The sequence below is a fragment of the Rhea pennata genome, chromosome 5 (genome assembly GCF_028389875.1).
Source record: "Rhea pennata isolate bPtePen1 chromosome 5, bPtePen1.pri, whole genome shotgun sequence".
Taxonomy (NCBI): Eukaryota; Metazoa; Chordata; class Aves; order Rheiformes; family Rheidae; genus Rhea; species Rhea pennata.
In genome coordinates, this window is record NC_084667.1 from 14,639,827 (window position 1) to 14,665,148 (window position 25,322).

Genomic DNA, 25,322 nt, shown 5'->3' on the forward strand with positions numbered 1-25,322 from the left:
TTCAAAGACTGAAAATCAAGTTTTCAGCATTCCTACTAAACTGGGGGTCTAGGTAGGTTTGTCTGAGAAGCACAGACAGCAATGGGGCTTCCAACAGAACTCCAGGGAGCTACTTGACTCAGGATGCCCCACATTTCGATTCCCAGCTCTTCTAACTTTCAAGAACTTGTGTGTGTTGCTTCTCTTCTGTTGTTGCTGTATCCACTCAAAGCTTGCTCAAAGAACACCACTACAGCTGGCTACCTGCTGTCACAGATCTATGGTTAACAACCTGTGGGGAAAAGAGCAAACTAAGTTTTTCTCAGATAAGGCTATCTCAGGAACTATTTTAAAACAGTAGTAATAGAGGGTCCCAAGACAGAATTAGGACTTAAACTGGTGCTCTTTTAAGAATTAGAACTTTAAATAAAAAGCACTGAAAATGTAGTCAGACAAAGAGAAGACAGAAATAATAATAGGCCAAACACTGGAACTGGGTTGATTTTGACACAAGTAAGGATTTCAGACTTAATTTTTGTGACAATCTCCTCCACTCACACATGCACAGTGTTGAAGACAGGAACATCTCCAGAATAAAAGAGAAGTAGACACAAAGCCAGAGCTTGCTCGAGTCACATGAGTGAGCAGGATATTTTTGCAAAGTGCCACGATTTCATGCTTACAGTGTAGTCATGGCCTGTCTACTTGACCAGGGGAAAGTAAAAGAGTATCTCTTATATGGCTGGCAGATTAAGGAAGATAAAAGGAATCTTCCAAAAGGAAATCAGTATCTGACAGTCAATATTATATTCAGGAGGAGTTTTTGAACTGAGAACACTTTAGAAAAGCAAAATGACACAGGACTTAAGACATATAGCTGACTAGGAGGAGCTTTGGAAACACTAGTGAGCAAACTGAAGAACCAATCTTCTTTTACTGAAAACTGATTTCATTTTTTGTTCTTAACTTAGTTAATTCTAGGGGATCTAATGAAGATACAGAAAGAGAAGCCATTAACCAAAACAGATTTAAACAAAATTACTGCATAGGTGTAAACTTTAGCGGAGACAGTCTAGAGTAACAGGAAGGGTGTCTGCTTAACAGAGGAATCAAGTGAAAAACGGGTGGGCTCCCTTCTCTAGACCTCTCCAAGCTTTCATTAACACTACAGTATTCACATTAAAAATGAAATAAAACACCACTTCTTCATACCTTACGACATCACCAGCAAATTCTCCCTCTGTCACTGTGGTTCATTTTTCCCCTTCTGGAGAACAGACAGAGTCTAGGGGCATATACCAAAAAGAAACCAGGAGAACCAAGGTAGGGAACAAATTCCACTACTGAAAACCTTTCACTGAACATCCTGCTCTTGTTCTCTCAGCTAAAGGATGTTAAACCAATTGCTTTGTACAATATTGCCTACTACACAGGTGCTACCTGATATAACCTACTGATACTTAAGGGTAGAGTCTCATTGAAAGTCAACATTCTGCAACTCACATAGTGACAGACTTGCAGCCAGAGAGCACTGGACAGGACAAGGTGCTGCTTGCTTCTTTGCACACACTGTGCCTCTGAACGCACATCGCCTGCATCCTGTTTTTCATCCCTGAAGGCCGAGGACCAGAACCTGTGGCACAAACCCAGCACTCAGAGATTCCCATTTTGGAAGGAAGGCATGCACCATCCTTCTGAAAAACTTGCACAGTCCCAGCCAAGTGTAAATGCTGCAAGCTCTCTTAGTTAGTGCAGCCACCTGGTTACAATCTACCAACACTGCCTATCTCTATAAACCTTCCTGCCTGAGGACTTTGCCGAATTAAACCTCAAAGGAGCCCTTCAGAGAGTTATCTGCACTTTTGCTGATAGGGAAGCTTAAAGGCACAGGGAGGACATAACCCATCTCCAAGCACAGGACCTGCTACACTAGCTTTAACACCTGTACTATTTTAATCAACTAGACATGCTTTATCTCCTTCCCTCCCACTACATGGCCACTGTATCCCATAGTCCCATTGCTGGTTTAAGCCAGCACCAGCAGGCACTGACCTTAAAATAAATGTCCTCTACCCTTACCCTGCTATTGTTCCCACCCTCACATGGCTCTCCCCCTCATGCCAGCACAAGCTCTTCAAGGTCACCAAGTTTGAAATGTTAAAAAAAAAAATAATAACTGTCTTTAGTTCTCTGGCCCGAATCACCACTTGCCTGGCACAAGAAAAGGTAGTGTCAGGGTTACGCCACATGGCTGGGTGGCTGGAGGACAAGATTGCTTCTCTCAGTAGCAGCTGTGGGTTAATCCAGTCATAGTACTATAACATAAATCAGCAAGTCTTACACATCCTTCACTGATCCATTTTTTTGTAATATTTTGAAAGCGATGGAAGCAAGAAGGTTATAGCAGCTATGCCTATTATTTCAAAGTATCTTAAAGATGTTCACCCTCATTCTCAGAAGTCACGAACTTGTTACTCTCTCTCATTTTACTCTGTTAGCGTCTCCAAAGTTGCTATCATCCATGCTGCAAATCAAATGTGATCATACATGAGCTCTGAAGAGGATCCAGACAGTTTTCCCAGAAACAGGCTAGTCACTATTCCTATGCCTGCTATCCTGGGCTTTCCATGAAGCTACAAAGTGCAGCTTTCCTGCTATTTCTTCTTGCAATGCCATCACAGTATCATCTCCTCTCATTCTGCACTGACAACGATGCATCTTTCTAGCCAAGGCTATTCAGTTTCTCTGCTTGGAATGCAAACAGGCCATTAATGTACAGGCCATTTCAAGCACTAGATAATAAAGAACATGGGTAGATCTCCCACTAAAAGATTACCCATGATACAAGCCCAGAAGTGACTTCCTTTTCACCTACATCATATTATGAGGGTGCCCCAACAGAAAAGCCTCCGACCAGGAAAAGAGGCAGCATTTAGTGAGAAAGCAACACTAGAGCGGCAGCACAGAAATTCTTTCCAGGCGGATAGTCTGGATGCAACTCGTAACTACTCTGTCAACAGGCAGCACAGTTATTCTTGCACATTTTTCAACATAACATACCAGCAAAAAAGTGCTTCTCTTTCAAAAGGAACCGTTCATAAGCAGCAGCCATAACACTTGTGATATTATTCACAAGCACCACAGTAGAATATAATGGGGCTTCACTCAGCTTAGAAGCAAAAATACATTTATTCTGCTTCTCTGCTCCCTCTCCTCCTTCTCATGCTACAAAAACCCATTATAATAAATCAGAATAGTGACTCAGAAAGAAATCTTTATGAACAGTATTTAATTAATGTTGCTACTAATGTAGACTACTTAGGCAAAACAGGACTTAAACAAAGAACCCTGAAGGGAAACATCTTTGTCACATGTCCTCTTCTAAGCGCCATCATGGCACGGACAGAGATTGCTACTCCCCTCCTAATCCCCCAGGTCCCAGCCAGAAGCTAACACCTTTGCTGCTAGTCAGGGGGCTTGTGTGAGCAATCCATAACTTCATCAATTGAAATGAACTCTAGCAAAGATTACAGTTTAAAAAATTATTTAGATTAGCATGAATAAAGAATTTAATGTGAGTCAGGGAGACCTAAAAAGAGGTGCTTATCTGACAGACCAAGCAGAGGGACAAAGACAAGCTGAAAGAGCTTCAACTTGCTTCAGCTGCACAACTGCAGCTCAGAGTATGTACATATATTGCCTTGGCCAAAAGCCATTAAGCATGAGGCAGATAACTACAGTCACATGTTCAGTTCAAGTGTAATGAGTTCAGCCTTTCATCAAGCTATGATATGTAAACAGTGTGGCTATAAATAAATAAATATTCTTCTCCAATACTCTTAGTAGACTCAACAACATTCTGTGATACATTAAAGAAAATAAACAGACAGAACCTTTGCTTCTTCTGGATCAGCTCACACTGCATCAGATACAAGCACCAGGCACCATCCATGCTGTCTCAGGCATGTTACAGGGTACGAGGAAGTCTCAGAACAAGACCTTAACTGTCAAAGCCCTATTGGCTCCAGAAATACACCAGAATCCCCAGGGCTGCTTCTCAATTATAAAAGACTTCCCACCACTATGGTTACTGGTCCACCATACTTGCCCTCTCTACACTACTGTACTATGCACTACTAAAGCACCTATTTCAAAGAAGGGCTGTGTTTCCAGGAGTTAGTTCGAAACCCCAGGCAGTACTGAGTGCATAGCTGGTAGTTGATGAAGTAACTCTCTGCCCTCAGTGAGTCACTGTTGAACCAAAGCCCAAACTTGATGCTAATGGAACACTTTGCGGATGCTCAAATTAGCTCTGACGTGGAGGTCCTGACACTCAATTGAGGGAGATACTACAGAGCTTATCATATGAGTAAAATACACACCAGGGGCAGATCAGACTCCACCAAAACTCAGCAGTGAATTGACCTCATGTAAACAACAGAGAAACTTATGAGAAGGAAGAGGAGACCTGTGGTGATTTTGGATCCCTCAGTTCACAGGACAGCCCACGAACTCTCTTGGGAAAAGCACTTACTTTCTGCTCGATCCATAAGAAAAAGCTCACAGCAATACCTTGCCTGTTTACAGTGGGAAGGGAAAGCTGAAGGGATAGCAATGACCAGGATCTCTTGTAATACAGCTTTCAGCAGAAGGAGTATGACCAACTTCAAAGTCACATTCCTGTCAGAAAGTTTTTTAAACTTCCAATAACACAAGTCACACTGAAGGTCACTGTAAGAAAGACACTGAAGAGAAAAGCTGACGCATCTCTGTTTTCTTACACTGTAGTTTTGACCATTCTTTGGATTTCCCTATTGTTCACACCTTTTACACAAACAGGTGAGAAAAAAAGTACAGGAAAAACAGAAAAGCAATAAAAAACAATTATAAGACAAGTGTAATGCCTGACTGTACTACTGTTCTCAAGTTTCATGTTGGTAGTCCCTTTAACTACTCCCATTTAGAATACTTTTCCATCTTGTTCCTTCAAATCTGGTGCGGCCAGAAACAGATAACATATCTCCACGTGGTAACCACCGTTATAAATATTTCATAATGTACATATACTCATGCTCAAATAAGTCCTGTATAGGAAATCCATAACTAAATAATAGTCTATAGTCAGCTCTGTGAACTAAAATAGAGTTTCCTCTCAAATTCCTGCATTTGGGGCAGGCACACATAGCTGGCTAATTGTTTTAGGACAAATTCATTGCTTTAGGAAGTGTCATTACAATTCTCTAGCCAACCACCTTGGAACCTCACTAGCAAATTTGATCAGTTTTGATTTGGACACAAACTGCCTGGTTTGGCACTACTGAGCTAATATTCCACTTGAACACAGCTCTGCTCTGGGACAGCTGAAATGCATTCCCCAACAGCTCACTATCCTACAAGAGTGTTTTCACTATATTTTGGCTTTTCTACTCCTCTTTGCAAGTTAGAATGTGGAGGTGATAAAGAGGAAATTTGTACTTTTCAGAAATTTGTCATTAAAGATGGTTCAATTCTATTAAAGATTCAAGTTGCTTCTTATTAAATCTGAACTTGTTTGTACTTATTAAGAGTTCTCTCGAGAGCATTAACCAGCATTTTGCAGAACTGCTTCTGAATGTAACTTTTGTTCTTTACACTAGTAGGACAAGTGAGGAGTGAATGTGGAGTTGCACTTGATATCTTAGAAGCTAGAGTAGTATCAACTGGTGTAGACCAGCCTACACTAGACCTTTTATTTTCTCTAATAGGGTCATAGATACCTATGAAGATCCTTCAACAAAACAAGTGACCGCCAAGTATACTGTCTTCTTGAAATACAATAAGCTTTAGTTCTGAGGCACTTAGATCTAGTGGAGACTAACAAAATCTGTAGTTTTCTGCCATGTTTTGAAATAAATCAGAAAAAAAAAAACAAAAGGAAATACTTTGGAGGGAATTTCATGAACCTTACATTCATGCTTTGGGATTTATATCTAGATTGCATTTGATTTTTGAGTAACTGAGCCATTCACATACTCTGAGCCATACCACAAAAAGCATATTTCTTCAGTATCACATGTGCTAAGAACTTTCCCAAAGAGCGAGTTACCTAATCTAATTGTAATAATTTCTGCTCTGCACAGAAGTCCTCATCTAGCTTCAGCTGGAGAGGTTACAGCACTGCCGTATTGGAAGTTACTTCTCCACTTTTGTTGAAGGAGGTTCCTAATTTGCATCAAGCAAAACAAGCTGGATTAGCTTAAATAGTTTAAACTGGTGGTCAAAACTAAACCAACTAATTTTGCCTGAAATGAAAATAGTTGCACAAAAACAGCTCTGCTAGTAGGCTGGGGTAGCTTCTGGAAGAGGGGAAGTGACAAGCAGCTTATAAAACCTTGTAATAACCTCCTTCATTAAAAGATGCTCTTTCCAGACTAACTACATTGGTTAAAAACATGTATGTGTTTAGCTCCATTCAGTGTCTTTCTGTATGGTCCTATTTTGCTTTAGGTGAGTAATATACTGATCTACCTTAAATCTAGTCCTTACCAATCCACTTGCTATCAGAAGGAACAAGAAGAGTCCAGTTATCTCGCAGAGTCAAGGCCTAGCATTGCTGTAGATGGGCAGGACAGACTGTGGGAAGGTTTGCATTCCTGCTAACAATATGGGGCAGGTTCTTTAGGAACGAGATTTAAGTCTGCAGATCTGGAAATCCAGCAACAGGAACTAGTTTCAGTGAAATTTGTTTGAACTGAGATAGAAAAAGCCTACATGCTTATTATAAGCCTAAAGTAAAGTGTGTGATCTCATTTATCCTAATGAAGACCTTGCCTCTGATGTGGAAAACATTTATAGGACCACAGGGTATGAGGAATTCTAATTATAAATCTTTGATCCATTATTTGATTTCCAGAGACAAATTTGTTTCTGGTGTAACTCCAATAAAGTCAGAGTTATGCCAAAGATGAACTCTCTAGTTAAAAATTGTTTGAAGAAAAAATGTTACAGAAACAACACAAAAAGAAAGTTCACATAATGCAGTTGTTAGGTGTCTTTTCTAGCATGAAAAACATTGCTGTAGAGAAAATAAAATGGCAGCTGACCCTAGGAAGAAAATCAAGGTACATATTAAGACCTTGGTATTCGTTTTGCAAAGGATCAGGGTTGTTGTACTTGTTTCACTGGCCCAAAGTACTAGGTGAAAGTCCTGCAACAGAGCTATGTACTTGAGAACGCAAATTCTTGGTTCTCCTTGAAAAAAACCCACCTGTTCAGAACATTTAAATGAGTGGACTATTGACTGTTCAAAAGTGACTGAAACAAAATTAACTCTGTATTTTGCACTTGCTATAATTCCCACAATGGCCATTCTTAACCTTGGCTCAAACATATTCCGTTGCAGCAGAGGTCCTAAAGGCAGTGGGAGAGAGGTTTTTCAGGTACATATGGGCCTCTCATGTGACAAAATATGAATTCCCAATCAGATCTCCAGTATCCTTAGAGGACAGAACATGGTGGAGAGTCTGCCTGCTCTAGATCCTCGACTGCAGTCTTCCTACCCCCTGTTCTTATGAGCATGTTCTTACCTCCATGCTTATGAGAGATGTTCTGAGATTCCTGCCAGAAATTGCTCCCCACTATCACTTTTTAGACTAGAAGGCATTAAGGTCTGAGAATGGAAGAACAAACAGTTTCTATTCTGAGAGACTTGTCTTGGCATGGGATAGAGGATGATTTCTGGCATAAAAAAGGCACAATAGGAGGAATAACTGCAGAAACAGATGATTCATTGGCCTCTTCCTGACATGGTCCTTCATTGGCCTGAGCAAAAGCTGGGAAATTAGTCAATTGCAAAGTAGATTCTTCATGGAATGTTAACCACTCACTCAAGAGTTAATCTATAAACGTGAAGCAATTTGTTTAAATACATATTTCCTTGGCCAGCCATTTGCTGAGCCCTGTCATCCAGGAAAGCCAGATTAGATTCCTGTCCCATTTTTTTTTTTCCTCCCTGGAGTGACAGGCTAATTAAGGAGCGACAGAGACTGGCTCAGAAGACTCCTGTTCAAATACCAAAGAAACAGATGCAGCAAGACAGACAGACCTTCACTGCTAGCTGATGCTCAGAGCAGCTCCCCAACCGCATCATGCCACCATTGGCTTGGCATGTGATGTGAAAGAGATTTTTTTCTTTTATCACCTCTGTAAACCAAAAGAACTATGGAAGTTGTATGAATTAAATCAACTAAAGCCAGGGGTGGGAGCAGACTCACATCTTCAGTGTTTTAAAGTGAACCTTAAACACAGAAAGAAGGAAAAAATAAAAGTAATCTCACATATATAAGAAAAGAACGTTGGTTTTGTCTTGCCAGTGACTTCAATGAGGATGAAATTAGCTTATGTTACCTGGAAAATAAAATTGAGTCCATTGTGCCATTGCTATCAGGCAGGATCAGAATTTGATGCAACTGGGATACATTGATCTTCACCTTACAAAGGCCACAGGACACTTACTAGAGAATAAGGTGATGAACAACAGAGTCACGCAGCTCCCCACAAAACACAGCTTGCTTAGCCCTCCTGCCTCCAGTTTGAGCTCCAGTTGCACAGAGCTCTTCTTGCCTGCTTAACTTCAGACATCACCACCACCCAGCACATCATTAGGACTGTCCGGACCAAACCCAATTCTACAAAACAGCTTTCTACAAAACAACAGCTACTCTAAAATATTATGTCACTGGGACAGCCCACATCTCTAAGGGCTCACCTGGAAGGCTGATGGAATATAGGAGACTGTACACAGTACTGTATGAAAAAACATATAGATATCTCACCTCTTCCATAATACAAAACCAGGATGAGTCCTTGCTGGAGACCCTGCAGAGGTTGTTTCTCTGTGCATTGTTTCAGAAGAAAACTACCTCTGCCATACTAAGAATTGTAAGGATTAATATCCCTCAGCCTGAAGAAATACAAACCTGATGAATAAAATGTTCCTCCACAGGTTTCTGTCCTGTCCTGTAGTGTGGTCACTGCTTGTCCCCATCATACAGTGAAGCTAGACCTTCCGCTGACATTCTGACTGCTGCTCAGAGATTTCCTGGTACTATGAAAAGGTGATTCTTTTATTGCTTAAACTGGGTAGAATTTTCAGATTTCTACACCTTCTTTCTTGAGTTACTACATTTGCACAATGCCACAGGTGGGCATGCCATGTTAAGAAGAAATGAAACAGAAAAACTCTGAAGTGAGAAATTTGCAATCTAAATTAAGCATAGCATACAAAAGGGTGACAAAAAACAGTGGCACAGGAGGACACGTAAAACAACAGTGAAAGCTCACAGGATCTGTTCAGCGGGTGTAATGAACTTGATTCTTTTTCTTATGTCGCTTCATTCCCCACTTCCCCCCCATTCATAATATTTAAATCTGTAGACAGTGAACTCAGTCTTCATCTCAGTGAAGCAAATGGCAACATTTCAAATGACTTCAGTGGCGTCAGGATTTGGCTTCATATCTGGCATAAAAGGCAAGGGTGGAGAACAGCAAAGGAAAGCTAGCCTAAGAGCAGAGGATTTTGTGAGCAGTTTGGAGGAAAGTTAAGTAGCACAACACACAAGGTCTGGGGAAACATCATAATATGCTATATGAAAATGCACAGAGACATTTATGGCAGGAAAACGCTGAAGCAACACAGTAAGTTGAATTAGGACAGAAGCTGGCACACGTAATAAGGCAAAGGCAATCAGATACACAAGGTGAAACTCCATTCCTGATTTCATCAATATAAAACCACCGACTTAGTCATAACTGAGAAAACTACAGTTAAAAGAATCAGAAGGATTAGGAGAAAGCAATACAGTGCATTAAAGGCAGGAATGTGGTTTTAGAATCAGATAAGGAGACCAAAAGCCACCACAGGGAGTCAGAGAGCTATAGGCAAGATACCTTGCTGGCCCAGTACAGAGGAAGATGATTTTTTAGTAAACACTTCCCAGTGGACTTGTGTACAACAACAAAGGCGTAGCCCTTAAAGCTAACATAAGGGGCACTAAAATAGGGGCTAATCTAAAACAGCAAATAGTGATGCTTCTGCCTCTAAATTAAAACAGAAAACAATAAACTAGAGCAACTTTTATTATATACAGAAAGTCAACACTTTTGCTTGAAAAAGTGTAAATACAATAGCGATGGAGGAACGCTGACAAAGGTAACTGTGGGGGGAACTGTGTGTAGGAATGCAAAATAATATAATTAACAACAACAATGAAAAACGATATTCCCCAAGTGGGAGCGGATTTCAGACCAAAGATCTTTGGGACAGGTTGCAAGGGAAGAGGGAAGAGAATAGCAAAAGGAAATATAATCCTAATAGGATCTTAAAAGTCATAAACAAAAGATAATAATCAGCTGTGTGTTCTCTTCTCCAAACAGACCACAGGGAGTTTCCATGATACAGTGGAGGCATCAGGGAAGAGACCTCAGCTGCATCAAGAGCCACCATGGGAATTAGCACCATCTGCTACACAAAGCAGAGAAGGAGGGGGAAGGGGAAGGGATGGGCAACACACACTGAAACTTGGTAACAAACCACATCTCTTCAGTACAGAGCTGCTCACAGAAGGTCAGCAGCACCACTGAGAAAAATAAATAGGCAAGTAAAGGATTTCTTCCAACAAAGAGCACCAGTTGTATATAAATACTCAAAGTAAAAGAAAATATACAGGGTGGTAGTAGGGAATAAAGAAGGAGAAATATACCATTTATTTCCTGGTGTATACTGGCACAGTTCCAGCAAAGTCCAGCATAAGGTGACCAAGATTTACAACAGTTTGAGGATCTGGTCCAATGAGTTTATTTTCTTGCACTGCTGCATTATGAATTTGGCAGAGTAATTTCCTGTTAAAGGTCCTGTCACCATTACTTTATTTGGAATCAGCAGCACTAGTACAGAGGTCCTCCAGTTGCTGTAGACATTGTGTTTACACCAGAAAAGGAGAACCTGTAGAGGTCACATTTTGTTTAATGGAAAGAACACAACTCTCCATACATAGAGCCAAATTTTATTAGACTTGCTCAGTTGAATAGTTCCAGGATTGCTGATGAGAGCAAGGCACCCCAAAGTACTAGTCTTGCTAACCCAAGCAGTCTCACTGACTTTAATGGGATTAGTCATATAAGTAAGATATGCAGGATTTGTCCCGTAATGCTGAACTAGGTAATAGCCTCATGCAGAGTATAACCATTAAAAGAAAACTTCTCCAACTTCATTCAGTACTGCAATATGAAGTTTACAGGTAAGCGCATGTTAGAGACAGAACCAGTATCAAAGCCCTCAGTTACAATAAACTTTTTTGGAGCTTCTAAGACTGGAAAATGACAGTATTTTTGGTATTAGAGGAACCCAGTTACTTTTTTCATAGATAAGCGAGTTATACCAGGCTGGATACAGTTTAAGTACACATACTAGCAGCACAGAACACAATGAGTGTTCACCCTCTGGATGCTACTTATATACAAATAGCAAATAACCGATGAAAATGGTTTGTGTACCTGATGCTGGGCTCCTGGTTCCTGGCTGCCACATGGGAATTACAGCATTTTTTACTAACATACTTTACATCAGTCAGTCATGTATTTTTGTTTGTAATTTTAAGCAGCTCTACTGTGTTAGGGCTGTTAGCATCCTCAGATAGACCCAGGAAAGAGAAAATATGAACAAGTTATAAACCTGTAGAAGGATTTACTTATCACTTTTGTTTTCTGAAAAGCTTTCTGTAAGTGTCTAGTTAAAATACAGGTCCTTTCCATCCATCTCATGAATACATACTTCTTGAAGCACAACACCAGCCTGCCTAGACCGTAATCTGATATGGTCTCTAAAATACGTTATACAAAAGGACCAGACAATGTCAAATGTCAGGTAGAACCTTATTTTCAAAAAGTTTAAGGGAACTGAACAAAATATCAGCTGAGGCACTCTCCAAATTTGAGAGCAACCAAATATTAATTTTAAGTAGTTCTCAGTTTCAGTAGAAGGCCTACATCCACAAAAGACAGATCCAAACAACATTCAGTTGTTCAGTTGCTCTTCAGTGTGCACACTAACTGCACATTGCATGGAATCCAGACTAGACTTTTCCAGCAGGGGAATACCTTTAAGCCACCAATTTACCACTTAAATCCCTGCCAGCTATTCAATCGGATTTGTAATTGTCTACTCCTTCTTTTCGTTAGGAAAAGACTATTCCAAGGCAAAGCCCTACCCAAAGCATTTACATGTATTATCAGCTCAAGATAAACCTTCAGTTCCACTCACGACTTCACTCAACCAACAGGCTAGAAAAATACGAAGTATCTTCACAAAGAATCATAGAATCAGTAAGGTTGAAAGGAACCTCTGGAGATCATCTAGTCCAACCTCCCTGCTCAGCAGGGTCACCTACAGCATGGCAGACAGGGTTGCATCCAGGCAGGCCTTGGATAGCTCCAGAGAAGGAGACTCTGCAAGAAGGTCCTCCTTCTTCCCCTTCTTGAAGACTGGAGTGACACTGGCTTTCTTCCAGTCCTCAGGCACCTCTCCAGTTCTCCATGACTTTTCAAAGATGATGGAGAGCGGCCTGGCAACAACATCTGCCAGCTCCCTCAGTACCCGTGGCTGCATTCCATCCAGGCCCATGGATTTGTGGATGTCTAGCCTGCCCAGAAGGTCTCTAATCCTATCCTCCTCAACCAAAGGAAAGTCTTCCGTTCTCCAGACTTTCTCCCCTGTCTCCATGTTCCGGGATTCATGGGGGCTGCCCTTAGCAGTGAAGACTGAAGCAAAGAAGGCATTCAGTAAAAGATTTTACCTTGTATTAGAGCTCTGCATGGGTTTATTAACTTATGGTAAAAGTGTCTCATTCTTTCCAGTGTAGATATCGCCATTGCCCCAAAGAAGACTAAATTCACTTTTCCAGTATGGAATATACTTTGTCCAAACAATTTTAGAAGTCAAATAAATAAAAGCATATACAAGCAATGGACCATGATGCAGCTTCCTGACAGGCCCCTTCTTTACTGCAAATCTGAAAAAAATAACTTAAGAGGATTTATCCACTTTTACATATGCAGCTTGGCTTTTTGAATTCTGAATCCAGCTACCACTGGAGTTTGCAGAAGGGGTGAAGGAGACAACCTGCCAATTCAAATGTGGCCACAGATAGAAACAGCACTCTGAGTCATCAAGATTGCTACAAGAAGAGCAGCAGTATTCAAGTATCGCAGCAAGAGGAGTAATGGAACTGGAGTAGCTGCCTTGTTAGTCAACATGTCTACACTAGGATTGCTTCTGTAGCAACTAAAAGGGGTTCTTTAGATCAAGTGTTTTAACACTCTCAGGTGTTAAAATACCTATGTACTGAGGGAAATAAAACAGAATGTAAACTCGAGATGTGCCAAAATCATCGAAGGGATCTACAGAATGGTTCATATGCCAAAAAAAGCTTTAATGCTAGGAATAAATTTAACAAGGGAAGGCCCTCAGGCAGAGTCAGGAAATTGAAGCATACCAGCTTCTTTTCTCCCTGCCACTTCGTATCTCACACAGAACGAAGGATCACAACGTCAGAGACGGATGAAAAGAGAGGTGATACTGGTCATTTGACTAACAGGAGAATGAAACTGTGCTACTAGTGATGTCTGGGTTACTCTGAAATACTCCAAAAGCAGTTTTGCAATTGCACTTACCTTCAAGCAACATTAGAAAGGAAATATAAGGCTGGCCCCAGTTTTCAAGATTGGCCCCAATCTCTGCAGGGTAGAGAACCAAAGTACCTCTAAAGGAGCAGAGTCCTCCTTTTCCTCCTACAAATCAAGCCTATCTTTAGCTCCAGCAGATTGAAAACTATTTGCTGGGTATCAAAATAGCGCATGCATAAATGAGAGAAACAGGATGTGGCAAAACGACCAGAATTATTTAAATTTTATTCTGAATCGAGACTCTGCCAGCCTCCATACCGTATATGGAGCATTTCCCCTGCAGGTGCAAGAAGTTTCTGAAGGATTTGCTCTTGCATGTAGCATCCCACAGACTAATATTTTAATAGATGCAACGGCTGATTAGTTCAATTTTTTTCCGGTGTGGGGGGCAGGGAGGAAAGAAGGAAGAGGCGGTGGAGAAAAAGACATGTAAGCTACCTGTTTGGGGTTTTTTTTCTTTCCTTCTTATAGGTCCAGCTGTATAGACAGTATGTGGTAATATAACAAACTACCTGTTCAAACCATAAACAAGTTAAAGCAAGAGTTTGAAGGAGAAGCCGGACATGAGATATTTCACAAGGGAATAGTCTATTCTCAGAGAGGGATGGGAGAACCAATTTTCATGACAGAAGATAAAACACAGCAGATTAAACAGGATCTGCCCAAAAGAAAACACAAACTGAAATGATGACCTAGCTGAAGGAGCTGAAGGATCAGGCTAGGAGAGCAACAGCCAGGCACGTGCCATTCCAAGAGCACACTGCAAAAACATGAAGTAAGGAGATCCAGATTGTCTCTCTAAAGGACACAAAGGCATTATTCACATACCTAAACAGCATATTCCCCACCTCAGCCTCCACAGGGGGCCAAACTTTAACAGCCACTCTGTAAACAAAATTGAACACAGTGGAGTTTTTAGAGAACCTTGTCAATGGAAATAGGAGGTTACTCATACGTGTTGAGATAAAACTGTAAAAAAAGGAAAAGTGATGCCTTCAGAATGTCTTCAGGTCCTCCCTCTGTGCGGCCAGGCCTATTTGAAGGCTTTATTTCCATGACTACTGAGAAGCTTTGGTGAGCCCAGACCCTGTGGTGAAGAGTTAACTGATTTATAGATGCTTTAGCAGAATACAGTTGTTCTCTGCCTGTAGGTCTCCCTTCAACCTTCAATCCCTCATGCATTCTTCAATCTGGTTTTCATTCATACACTTATTCAGGCTTGGAACTATGCCTGTCACAAATGTCTGAAAACAGCCCATGAATTAATAACCTCATTCTGGTGGCTTTTGGACAAAATATCAGAATCTAAGCAAGAGATCCCTGGCTTTGGAGAGGACTAATTTGAATGTGATGAATAGGGAAGAGGAGGAAGAAGAAGATGAATGCTGCTGGTCCTCACTTGCCTGACCAGGAGACAGACTGATCTATAGCTCTAAATTCAGCTAAGCAGGTAGTTCAGTGAGTGACCTTGTGTCAGCCACTCATCTTCCTTGCATTTTTATTTACCCAACCATAAAGTGGGGCAAAAGCAAGCACCTTTCCTGAAAAAACAAACAAGCTAGCTTCCAAACCAGGTGAATAAGTTATGGAAAGATAAATATATTCTGACAAACAAGAAAGAGCCTCATTTTTTTTCCAGTTTGAGACAGGCTATCATCATCACAGGAATAAAGGGTCAACTAATAAAATCTGCACAAATCCCATTCTCCTTGCAGCTTTAAAGAACTTTATAAGCAGAAGCTGGAGCTCATTTTCACCTGGCCACTGTGTAGCCAGTCTGTTGTATTATGCCCATTCCACAAACAGGAATCTGGAGCACACAAGCTAGTATTTAGATTCACAGAAGCTGCCATTGGTTCTCATCTCATTTGCAGTGTCACAGCAAGTTTAAAGCTGCTCTTACCAGTTCTCAGGGTTTTATTTTGTATTTTGTGTGATGCGGTGTTTTTCCTCAAACCTCACCTCCACATACAAATTAAACAAAAATTGTGGCTTTCATGGGCATTAAACACATTTCTAAGTCCTGGATTTGTAGTGAATACCTCAGACTTGAACCCTACAGCTGAAAATCCACTAAAAAAGGTAAATACAGGCATTGAAAGAGACATCATTTACAAAAATAATCATAGTTTTTGAACCTACCTCAAGGAGAAAAAAAAGCACCTGCATGTGTCACATTTTTCAGACTGGCAATACTACTGCTCAAGTTAAAAGTTCCCCTAAGCAATGGCCCAAACAGTAGTAGTCATAGCTATATAATATAGGCTTCTGGTTTGTTCAACATAGCAGACATTTAGAGAAGAACTAAAATTAGAACTTCTTTGATTCACATTTCTCAATTCCTAAGCCTGATTGGGAAACAGCTTTCTCATCTTGTTGGACGATTTGGAGATTTCTTGCCCTTTCTCACAATAGCATGAAAAATTTAAATCTTAGAAGCGTGCATGAACTGACAATGTATAAAAAAATTGTCTTAAAATCAATTATATTGTTTCACTTTGATTTTAACCTGTGGGGCCTTTTGAATTACGAAGCCATTTCCACTTAAAAACAAATCAATTAGAAAATATCAAATCAAATAAATGTTCTAACATTCTCTAATATTTTTCCCCAAAACAACCTCAGTTCTTTGATTTAGGAAATTAATCAAAAATCAACTGTGTTCCAAGAACTGATTTGATTCTGATGAATCAGCATATTTCAGTCTGAAATAGTTTGTTAAAAAATTCTCCAATTTTCTCTAGTTTTCAAATCTTTGACCCAGGAACTCCCTGCTCCCACTACCCACCTCATAAATTAAACAAACAACATCCTGCTCTTGAGCAACAACTTAAACAGAGAGTTCAAATAACCCTTTCTTTAATTAGAATGGTAAACCTAGCATTTAGGTGGATCCTGGATATTCTCTCATTATAGACATGTGAATATATCAGTTAAAAAAATAAAGAAGTGTTCCAGTGTGAGCTTTTTTTTTTTCAAGGTCTCAGAAGCAAGAAAACTAAGAATACATGAGAAATCTAGAAAAGGAAAAAGCTGCCCTACTAAAAGACTCCATTTTCAACCACGCTTTTCATTTTGTTTTAATTCAGCACTTCCCATCCAAGACAAGTGATACCACTGCACTGAAGCAAAGTGTACACATCTATATTAAACAAAACCACAATCATTAAAGTTCATTTCCCCCCTTTTTACACACAGCTCTTCATGATAGTGATCTATTCTTATTTATATGGTGCTCATAGCATTGTGAAGTGAGTAGAGGGAGGTCTTTCAACTTAGCTTCATGTGGACAAAGAGCCACAACACTAGAAACATCATTAGAATTACCTCCCTTTGAGAGAAGCCACGGGCTTAAAAAGTGTTGTGGAGCATAAAATACCTTCTCATTCCTTTGAATGAAGAATCCCTTGACATTCTTAGGGCAAGATGAAGAAGTCCTGTACAACCTTGGCTGTAAGCATTCTGTAGATAAGGGAAAGACCTTGTCACCACCAAAATGTAAGGAATAGCACTTATTTTCCTCCCTTATCACCTACTCTTTGCCTAAGTTTTATACTTCAGTAAATGTCAAATCCCACTGAAGCAAGCTATTTAATACTAATGGAAGACTTCTCCTCCACCTCCCAAATCTTAGAACTCCTTTTGGAATCCGTCCTTGGTGAGGTACCCTCAGCACGCTGTCCATCTGAAGCAATAGTGTGCACGCATGCAAATACATCTACAGACATGCAAGTAATCTCTGGTAATCCTGACATGTACATAATAATTATAGTTTGTCTCACAACAGGTCCTTTTAAGGCTTTTTAAAAGTATGAATCCATTAACCCTTAAAACACCCCTTTAGTGTACGTGAGGTTTATCATTCTCCTCATATAGGAAAGGAAACTGAGTTACTGAGTAATTAAACAATCTGTCCAAGCATAATAAGGATGCAACAAATACAAGTTGGGTGTTCTGACTCATTATGCCTGAAATCTAACTGCTAAGCTAAGGCTTCTCATGCCCATTTCTCCAGGTACCTTGCAGAGTTCATTAATATTTTCAGGAAATGCATAATCTGAATTGTTAAAAGGATTTTCCTGCAAAACTTGACTCTGGTCTCTCTAAAGAGAAGAGGAAGGAGGCTCTTCTTTCATATGCTTGTATCTTAGCCTCAGTTTCCCTGTCCTAATGGTATTCTCAGAGTTCAACGAGAGAGAGAGAGAGTCAACGAGAGAGAGAGAGAGAGAGAGAGAGAGGTTGCGAGAGAGAGAGAGAGAGAGAGAGAGAGAGAGAGAGAGAGAGAGAGAGAGAGGTTGCTAAGCTTTCTGGATCCTCAACCTAGCAAAGGAGAGGTATCTTCTTACAGCTTCAGGTGTTCAGTGATAAGTGGAACCTTTCATGTTATCTACCTTTACCACTGTCAGGTAAGAAGGTCAGAAGCTTCTGCTGCAGTTTTAAAGCCCTGCTTTCACAGCAAATGCAAATGGTTAGGCAACACATTCAAAAAGAAACACCATGTGAGGTAGAAAGGGGAGAAGAGAAACGTGGTCAGGACTTAACAAGGAAATGTGGTGAGGACTTAATAAGGTTCTTTTCAAATTAAGAGCTCCAGGCAGCCACCATTATCGTTGCATTGCTACGTACAGTGCATTCAGTTCAACCATCACTGTTCTGCAGTTGTACTCTTTTTTTCTGATGTTTTTCTTAGATGATGATTTTTTATTTCTCCATACAGTACACTGCAGTTTTTCCAAGGAAAATTATCTCTGACCCAAGTCTTGGCACTTAGGAATAAATGATCAAAAATGAGAAATACAGCATCCTATCCCAAGCAAAACCTGCTGCTTCCAGCACACACTGAAAATAGCTCTCTTGACACAGTACAGTGCCAATAAATCAACAAAAGTAGAGCCTACAGTTTCAGGCAAAGAAAATCTAACAAACTTAAACATCCTGCATGTGTTCTTTATTTTGAAGAAAGGGAATTAAGGTAATATTAGTCTGTTTCTAAAATGTAAGATTTGCAAAAAAACCATTATTTTCTACTTACTGTTTCCATTGAATCGCTCTCCAGAGTGTATTATAAATTCCCCAAACCAAACACTTGTGGCCTGGACTGCCTTTACTTACCCTAGTTAAGAATATGGTTTAAGAAAGAAATTACTCAATAATATGTATGTCAAACAAACACCTCAAACACAATAGTCACCAAAGGTAATATAGGTTGTAAGTAAACATTGTTGTGTTTCACCCAGAGAAAGGACCCACAGGACTTTCCTCCACCTATCCTCACATTAATGAACTTAGAAAGAGAGGACAGAGACTGCATAATCTCTCTGGGCAACCTGACTCACTGCTTGACCATCCTCATGGGGAAAAAGCTTTTCCTTACATCCAATCTAAATCTCCCATTTCAAAGTATGTCCATTGTCTCATTCTGCCACCATGTAGCACTGTGAAGAGCCAGGCTCCATCTTCCTGATGACCTTCTAATAGATGTTGGAAGGCTGCTCTTCGGTCCCTCAAAGCCTTCTTTTCTCCAGGCTGAACACACCCAGTTCTCTTAGCTACTCCTCACAGAACATTGGCTTCAGCTCCCTTATCTAATTACATTAGACTATGATTTCTCAAAACATAAAAAAGTTATTTTAATCATTTCACGTTTTTACTGAAAAGATGGAAGACCAACAATGTCACCTTTTAGACTACGGCATTTCCTAGGTTACACATGAGGGGCAGTCAAACGTAATAAGGGTACTCACAGAGAGGACCTGACAAAATGATGCACGCAGGTGAATCAGTGTCAGGAACACCTCAGAATGACTGTTATGGAGTTGGTTCTCCAAGGAGACTCAATGACAGTCACAAGGAATTGTAATATATACATACATATATAGAGAGGGACATTTAACTGCTTATATACACACACACACATTTATGTATTCATACATACAAATATATATATATATTCATATACATACATATATACAAAAATCAATTATGTAAATAATATCCAGATAGACAGAGGCATGATTTGTCATGTTTAACCCAAGCACAAGGGCCAGGAAATCATATATGTAATTTAAGTCTTTCTAAGTCTCGGGCCTTTGACTTCCCCCTGCTTTCTCTCAATTCACCAATTTTAAAAGTGGGAATAACATCACTTGGCCCATCACAGGAATTTCCAGTATTAGGACTGATGCAGTGCTTTGAAAATATGAAGTGCTGAGTAGTGGCTTAGTCTGTGCACCTTAATTCAAGGCACAGAGTGGACAGGGAAGTGTATCATAATTACACACTTTTTTGACCATTTCTGCACTACATGGAGAGTCACAGAGCAGTGATTAAATAAGCAAAATCCCACCCAATATGCACTGGATTCGGTATAAAGCATGGTAAATCTCCTCGCTGGCTGCACAAATTCCTGGACATGGAACTTCAAAACAGAGCTCCTTTCATGAAACTATTCTCCCTCCCATAGTTCCAGTGCATGCAGTATTTAAGCAGTGACTGTACGTAGGTGTGCTTCCTAACCATCAAATCTGTAATGTCCAGGAGCAAATATAGTGCAAGCTGTGGTTCCTTCCTCAAGGAGGTATGTTAGGATGGTAGTGGCAGCAGAGGAAGGAGTCTCAGAGACCATGCACGATGCAGAGGCCTCCTGAAGCAGAACTACCTTGGCTTTCAGTGATATTTCACTGAAATATCCATGCCAGTTTTGAAGCCCTGTCCTTGGCAGGAGACAGAACAAATTAGGGCAGTAAAATCATCCACCGAATTTCTGTAAGAAACTACACATCATCTTCTTGTACAGTTTTTGCACAGTGCCCCTTGAATCCACAATTGGAAGGGGATGTCCTTAAGACACTGCAACATTGACTGCAAACACTGACCTTCCAGAAAACCTTTCCCAGCACTGAGCTGCTTTTATTCTCCTCCCCTGAAGATTAATGGTGTGAGGCCTTTACTCTGCTTCTATGCACCTGTGAGTTATGGGCTGGGCTCTTGTATCCCTTTGTCTCATATCTATGATGTGAAAGAAAATAATATTTGGTTTGTATTTGCTACTCACTGTTGCAAAAATGAGAAAGCATGGTAAAAACAGTCATTTAGAACAACACGGAAGAGTTGATTCTTAAGTCTGTATTTCACATACCACCAGGGCCTGAGGCTAGTCTCAGCCCTCTTGGCACACCTTGTTCTGTCATTAACACCTGGTTAAAATGTGACAAGTTTCAATCTGAAACATTTTACATGCTCTCTTGTTGGGCGAATCACCATGTAAAGAAAGCAAAGGAGGCTGAGGGTCATTTAGTAAATCCTTGATACTGATTAATTCAAAAAAAGCATAGAAGAAACTACTCAAATTACTATAGCATAGAGGCATTGATGGTAAGAGTAGGAAACTACCTTTATAGTATTTAGTGATGTTGCATGTTGACAACCGTTGTTGAGCAGTTATAACTTAGTGCTTGTCACACAAAAGAAACAAGAACTCTCTCTACCGGAGAGAGTCCAGCATAGGGCTATAAAGATGATCAGAGGGCTGGAGCATCTCCCCTGTGAGGAACGGCTGCGAGAGCTGGGCCTCTTCAGCCTGGGGAAGAGAAGACTGAGGGGGGATCTTATCAATGTGTACAAATACCTTAAGGGGGGGGGGAGGTGTCAAGAGGATGGGGCTGGACTCTTTTCAGTGGTGCCAAGCAACAGGACACAAGGCAACAGGCACAAACTGAAACACAGGAAGTTCCACCTGCATATGAGGAAGAACTTCTTTACTGTGAGAGTGAGAGAGCACTGGAACAGGTTGCCAGAGAGGTTGTAGAGTCTCCTTCTCTGGCAACATTCAAAACCCGCCTACATGCAATCCTGTCTAACATGCTCTAGGTGACCCTGCTTGAGCAGGGGAGTTGGACTAGATGATCTCCAGGGGCCCCTTCCAACCTCAACCATTCTGTGATTCTGACACTGTCTCTTGCTCTTTCCAGCTAAACTGCTCCCTCATTTCCTGCTTCCGTTATTCATTGGGAGGAGTGGGAGAAAAAGTGGTTAAATCCCCAGAGTTGTAGTATCCATTTAATCTCTAAAATCCCAACCACACAGAGGGGTCTCCATGACTCACACACAAACCCCAGCTTGGTGGCTGGGATACAAACATAACCAGCTCAGGCATTTATTACCAAAGCGGTATTATAGCCCTTCACCCCACTGCAGTCCTTTCCAGACTCTTCCCATCACTTTTCCATTCTGGGCACAGAAAGTAGGCCTTGCTAGAAAGACCAAAAAGTAGGTCTTCTAGATCTGAGCCTTCTTCTCCAGGAAAATGCAAATGTTATGCCCAAGGATATCACACCGGGCCCCACAAGCTATCCTCTCCTCCAAGGAACTCTGTGGTTTGCTAGCTGGCCTCATGCTCTTCACCTGCTAGTGTACGCCCATTCTGCTACTTAGCAGAGACCAGGACCAGAGGTAACTGCCACCAACAGGTTCTTTGGGTCAGAGACTATACAACAATTAGTGCAATGAGATCACAGTCTAGTGGGAGCTATTTATAATTTATAATATTTATAATACTGATTTTTAGTTAATAATAATTTTTAAAGGAACTAACTAAAGGAAATGTCATTCACTGGTATTACAGACTTTCTCTTCCTGTCTTCATTTCACTTCTGTCCTACAAAACATTATGATACCTCTTTTTCTACCTTACCAGGTCTCTTTCCAGTTAACTTTCTCTATTTACACTCATTTTTCTTCCTTTCAGTCCCTGTTTTGTGTTTCCTATCCATTTGTCAGTGCATCCTCTGTCCTTTTGTCAGTCACTTTCCCATGCAGATATTTCCCTTGCAACCCTCCTTCAGTAAAACATTTCTGCCTTAAAATCCAGGAGGTGATCCTATCTGCATTTCCCTGTGCTGCCATACCTAGTAACCAGCCTTTACATCTGCATTCACACCATCCACAGGGCCTGAAGGATTGCCTCTGCCTCCGCCACTGTACTCTTCAGTAGTAACTGAGGAGAACGACAACACACGAACTTACATCTTGGAAGAGTCCCTATCATAATTACAGGGAAACTAAATGTTTCAAAAGGAAAGAATCTGCATACAGCTCACTCTGACAGATGTGAACACCAGTTTCTTCAAAGTAAAATGCTACAAACGTTTTAAAAGATCAGTTGCTCTCACACCTGCAGTCTCTTCCCTGACTTGTTCTCAAATTGAAGCAGCACACGCATGTAAGTGCACACCCATGTGCGCACATGTGCTTTCTTTCCAGTTCTTCTCTCAACCTTGACCTCTGGTCCTGCTTCAACAGTGGCAACACACCACTTCACTTTGTTGGAGATTTGTTTAACTTCACTCCATCCCACTTGCAGCTTTCCAGGAATTAAAGAAATAGGATATCCTAACAACTGGAAATATTTCTATTTTCCTCCACTAAAAAAAACATCAGTTCAGCAAAACCTGACAGCATTAAGCTTGGAAGACTGGCTAGTCACTCTGGTGGAATGTCCCTGGATTCCTCAAAAAGAAGGATTAAACTGCAAGAGGAGAGTCTTCTTAACAATTCCACAGTGTAATCAATTATCTTAAAACTACCAGAAGACAGTTTTCAGATATCCAAAACGCATGGAAAATCTTTTAACTTAGACCAGAACTGAAATTACACACAAAGAAAGGTATGAAGTGAAATTAAGGTACAATACTGCTACGAATCAAAATACTGATATACTTACACTTATTTTGAATAAATACTTATATTGAACTAGAGTTCACTTTTCTGTTTTAGTACAATATATTTCGCTCCATTTTTAGGGACACTTCAGGCATTCAAAACATCCCTTAGTACTTGGATCAAAAGGTGGTAAACTAGACTAGGTGTTTTCTTGTGTGAGTCTTTTTTTTTTTTTTTTTTTTTAATCAGCTATTCCACCACTTCATAACTGGATGCCTTTGGTTACTGGGCAATAGTGCAACTGTGCAATGCACACAGAAAATCAGAAGCATTGAGTTAGCAGAACAAGGGAAGTCTGAGACAGGGCCACCCTCTGAGCATCATCACCGGCAACACAGACTGGGGTGAATGCCCTTTGCACAGAGTTACTGTTTGCATTCTATAGAATAACTGTTTGCTAAGTCATGTTTAAGTACCTCTCTGCACTTATACAAAGAGCAAAAGGACATGATGGCCTTCGCACAGAATTTACACGTGGTGAGAGGGAAATGATATAAAATAGAGGGAGAGAGCTGTTGTTCAAACAACTGTATTTTTCCAGGTCAAAAAGTAGCTGTAACTAGCACACAAGTGGTTTTGAGTGTAAGTGGAAACAAATTCCAGGCATGAATGAAATGAAACCTGTGGGTGAGGGTGTTATACTAAATCCGGACAGCTTACTATTGCAGTCTTAAATGCAGAGCATTGGCAGAATTCACCCAAGCATTACCTTGACACAGGCACAGATTTACTGGGGGAAGAGAATGGCATTTAGGGACTGCCCATTAACACTGCTTAGTGAGACATCTGAGCTCCATGCCACATGATTCAGGATGGCTCTCACAGCTACCCCATTCTAATCATCCCTGCAGACCGTCCTTAGGCTTTCTGGTGGATGCAGTTTCTTCTACTACAGGTTTCTCCTCACCTGTTTCTATCCATGCATATATCTTCCCAGTAGCCATCTGCAGCAGCACTGTGAACCGGTCAGCAAATGCTGGAAACATTCAGTAGTACAAAGAAGCAACTGTACATTTTCTTTTGCCTTCCTATTTGAGATGGGTACTTGGATATTTATTGTTACTAGCCTTGGTACCCAGTAGGACTACACCACATACAAATACTGCTGGAGCTGTTAATTCTTTTGCTGCAGCAAGATTTTCAGTAGGAACCACATAGTCCTAGTTGTTTCATTTTAAATGTGTCTGGAATTTATTGGTGAAATTTAGAGAAGCTTTGCACAAACATCTGTGTCCTCTTCCCACACTTCCGAACCCATAACAGCTTTGAGGCAGAGGGCTGAAGCAATTCCAGTACTTAAGTCCCATTAGTAAAGGAAATCATCTAGGTCTCCTTAGTTGTGTTGTCAATATTTGTGTTTCAACTCAAAAGATTTCTCAAAAGTTAGATTTCTAAGAACTCAAAGCAGCATCTCAGAGCTTCCTCCTGACTGTCGAAAGGTGTGTTAATACCTAAGCAGTGCACTGAAAAAGATGGGCTTTTTCATACATTTTAGCCAATGTGTACAGTATCCTGGAAACATCTACAGATGCCTGAGTAAGAGCCTAATATGCAATTGTTTAATAATTCTGTTGACCTACTGCAGCAGCCACTCCTGTGTAAAGACAGGAATCGTGTGTAGAAGCCCCAGTGTGGGAACACAGAGCAGATCAGAAGGCCTCCTTCCCTAGTGTCACACACTACAGGGTCTGTTGTGAGTGGGGAAAGACAGAAGGCAGGGCTCAGATGCCCATATGCCTCAACTATAGCAGAGCAGCATAAGGACCATGGCAATCAGATGCAACAGTAACTAGAGCCAGGAACCAAAACTGCTTCCCAGAAACTCAGAAAATAAGCAGATTCAAGTCACCTCCCCTGCCAGATTTTATTGAAGCCAAAGAAGCAAAAGGCTTAAATAATCTGTT

General features: G+C 40.7%; 1 protein-coding gene across 8 annotated transcripts in view; it reads right to left on the minus strand.

Moving 5' to 3' along the window:
• DPF3 (double PHD fingers 3) overlaps window positions 1-25,322 on the minus strand; it is a 172,604-nt gene that overhangs the window by 116,298 nt on the left and 30,984 nt on the right. For 6 of the 8 annotated variants that reach the window (XR_009958447.1, XR_009958446.1, XR_009958445.1 and 3 more), the window contains exon 2: window positions 17,078-17,160. The exons of the other annotated variants lie outside the window; for them this stretch is intronic. Coding sequence is in view for 3 of the 6 variants with exons in the window: in XM_062576107.1 (XP_062432091.1) it covers window positions 17,078-17,112 (35 nt within the window). In the remaining 3 variants the exon portion in view is untranslated. The remainder of the gene's footprint in view (window positions 1-17,077; window positions 17,161-25,322) is intronic. 8 annotated transcript variants of the gene reach the window in all.